A 2359-nucleotide genomic window follows, 5' to 3' on the forward strand; every position below is an offset into this window, starting at 1 on the left:
AAAGGGGAAAAAATGGGGGGAAAATGGCGGGAAAATGATGGGAAAATGGCAGAAAAAGGGGAAAAAATGGTGGGAAAAGTGAAAAAAATGGCGGAAAACGGTGGGAAAATGGCGGAAAAAGGGGAAAAATGGCCGGAAAATGGGGGAAATGGCGGAAAATGGCGGGAAAAAATGGCGGAAAAAGGTGAGAAAATGGTGGAAAATGGTGGGAAAATGGTGGAAAACGGGGGAGAAATGGTGGGAAAAGGTGGGAAAATGGGGAAAAAATGGCGGGAAAAGGTGGGAAAATGGCGGGAAATGGGGAAAAAATGGCGGAAAAATGTGGGGAAATGGCGGGAAATGGTGGGAAAATGGCGGGAAATGGTGGGAAAATGGTGGAAAAGTGATGGGAAAATATGGTGGAAAGTGGCGGAAAAAATGGCGGAAAATGGTGAGAAATGGCAGGAAAATGGCGGGAAATGGGGAAAAAATGGCGGGAAAAGGTGGGAAAATGGCAGATTAAGGAGTTTGGGAATTGATGCAAATTCAGCTGAAAATTGCCCCAAAATTGCATCAAAATTGTCCCAAAATTGGCAAAAATTGCACAAAAAATTGGCTGAAATTGGCTCAAATTGGGATGAAAAATTGCCCCAAAAATTGCCCAAAATTTCCCCAAAATTGGCTCAAATTGCACCCAAAAATTGCTCAAATTTGACTCAAATTTCCCCAAAATTGTCCCAAAACTGCCCCAAAACCGTCCTAAAATTGGCTGAAATTGCCATGAAAAAATTTCCCAAGAATTCCTGAAAAATCCCCCAAAAATTCCCAAAAAATTCCCCCAAAAATCCCCAAAATGAGAGCCAACAAGGTCCTGGAAGGTCACAGGAAAACGGAAAAAATGCCAAAAAAAGCCCCAAAATTCCTGAAAAAATTCCCAAAATTTTTTTAAAAATTCCCCAAAAATTTTCTGGGGGGAATTTTGGGGTAAATTTGGGAATGTTGGAGGAATTTGGGCAAATTTGGGGATTTTGGAGGAAATTTGGGGAAAATTGGGGGGATTTTTGGGGACATTTCGGGGGAAATTTGGAGGAATTTTGGGGGAAAATTGGGGGAATTTTGGAGGAATTTGAGTGTAATTGGGGGAATTTTGGGAGAATTTGGGGGAAATTTTGGGAGAAGTTTGTGGGAATTTGGGAATTTTATGGAATTTTGGGGAGAATTTGGGGGAATTTTGGGGGGGAAATTTGTGGAGAATTTGGGGGAATTTTGGGAGAATTTGGGGGAAATTTTGGGAGAAGTTTGTGGGAATTTGGGAATTTTATGGAATTTTGGGGAGAACTGGGGGGAATTTTGGAGGAATTTGAGTGTAATTGGGGGAATTTTGGGAGAATTTGGGGATTTTGGAGGAATTTTGGAGAGAATTTGGGGGAATTTTATGGAATTTTGGGGAGAACTGGGGGGAATTTTGGAGGAATTTGGGAGAATTTAGGGGAAATTTGGGGGAATTTCAGGGGAAATTTGAGCCGATTTTTGGCCAATTTTTCGTTGCAATTTCAGCCAAATTTGGGCCAATTTTGAGTCAATTTTTGCCCAATTTTCGGCCAATTTTTCTCCAAATTTCCGTGCAATTTCTCCCCAAATTTGCCCATTTCCCCCCAAATTTGCCCATCCCCCCCGAGCTCACCGTAGAGCTGCTGGATGCCGCGCCGGTCGTCGTCGGGCAGCTCGAAGGCCTCGGTGTCCATCCATTGGTAGAAGGGCGCCATGATGGCCGAGGGGTCGCTGGAATGTTCCAGGCCCAGGGCGTGGCCCAGCTCGTGCACGGCCACCAGGAACAGGTCGTTACCTGCCGGGACAGGTCCTGGAAGGTCAGCGGGGCAAGGGCTGGGCTGGGGAGGTCATGGTTGGTCAATGGAGACCCTTCATGGTCATGGAAAGTCAATGGAGACCATTCATGGCCAAGGTTGGGTCAATGGAGACCCTTCATGGTCATGGAAAGTCAATGGAGACCATTCATGGCCAAGGTTGGGTCAATGGAGACCCTTCATGGCCATGGAAGGTCAATGGAGACCCTTCATGGCCATGGAAGGTCAATGGAGACCCTTCATGACCAAGGTTGGGTCAATGGAGACCCTTCATGGCCATGGAAGGTCATGGAAAGTCATGAAAGGTCAATGGAGACCCTTCAAGGTCATGGAAGGTCAATGGAGACCCTTCATGGCCATGGAAGGTCAATGGAGACCCTTCATGGCCATGGAAGGTCATGGAAAGTCATGAAAGGTCAATGGAGACCCTTCAAGTCAAGGTTGGGTCAATGGAGACCCTTCATGGTCATGGAAGGTCATGGAAAGTCATGGAAGGTCAATGGAGACCCTTCATG

The 2359-nt window shown here is 45.9% G+C and overlaps 1 protein-coding gene across 1 annotated transcript in view; it reads right to left on the minus strand.

Annotated features, from left to right (window-relative positions):
* Positions 1–1663: 1663 nt before the first annotated feature.
* Positions 1664–2359, minus strand: part of LOC121352036 (matrix metalloproteinase-14-like) — a gene marked incomplete at both ends in the record, with an annotated part of 2087 nt that continues 1391 nt past the window's right edge. Inside the window, one exon of the mRNA XM_041464592.1 lies at positions 1664–1825. Within this exon, the coding sequence (XP_041320526.1) occupies positions 1664–1825 (162 nt within the window). The remainder of the gene's footprint in view (positions 1826–2359) is intronic.

The sequence above is a fragment of the Pyrgilauda ruficollis genome, unplaced genomic scaffold (genome assembly GCF_017590135.1).
Source record: "Pyrgilauda ruficollis isolate IOZ18807 unplaced genomic scaffold, ASM1759013v1 scaffold1806, whole genome shotgun sequence".
Classification (NCBI taxonomy): Eukaryota; Metazoa; Chordata; class Aves; order Passeriformes; family Passeridae; genus Pyrgilauda; species Pyrgilauda ruficollis.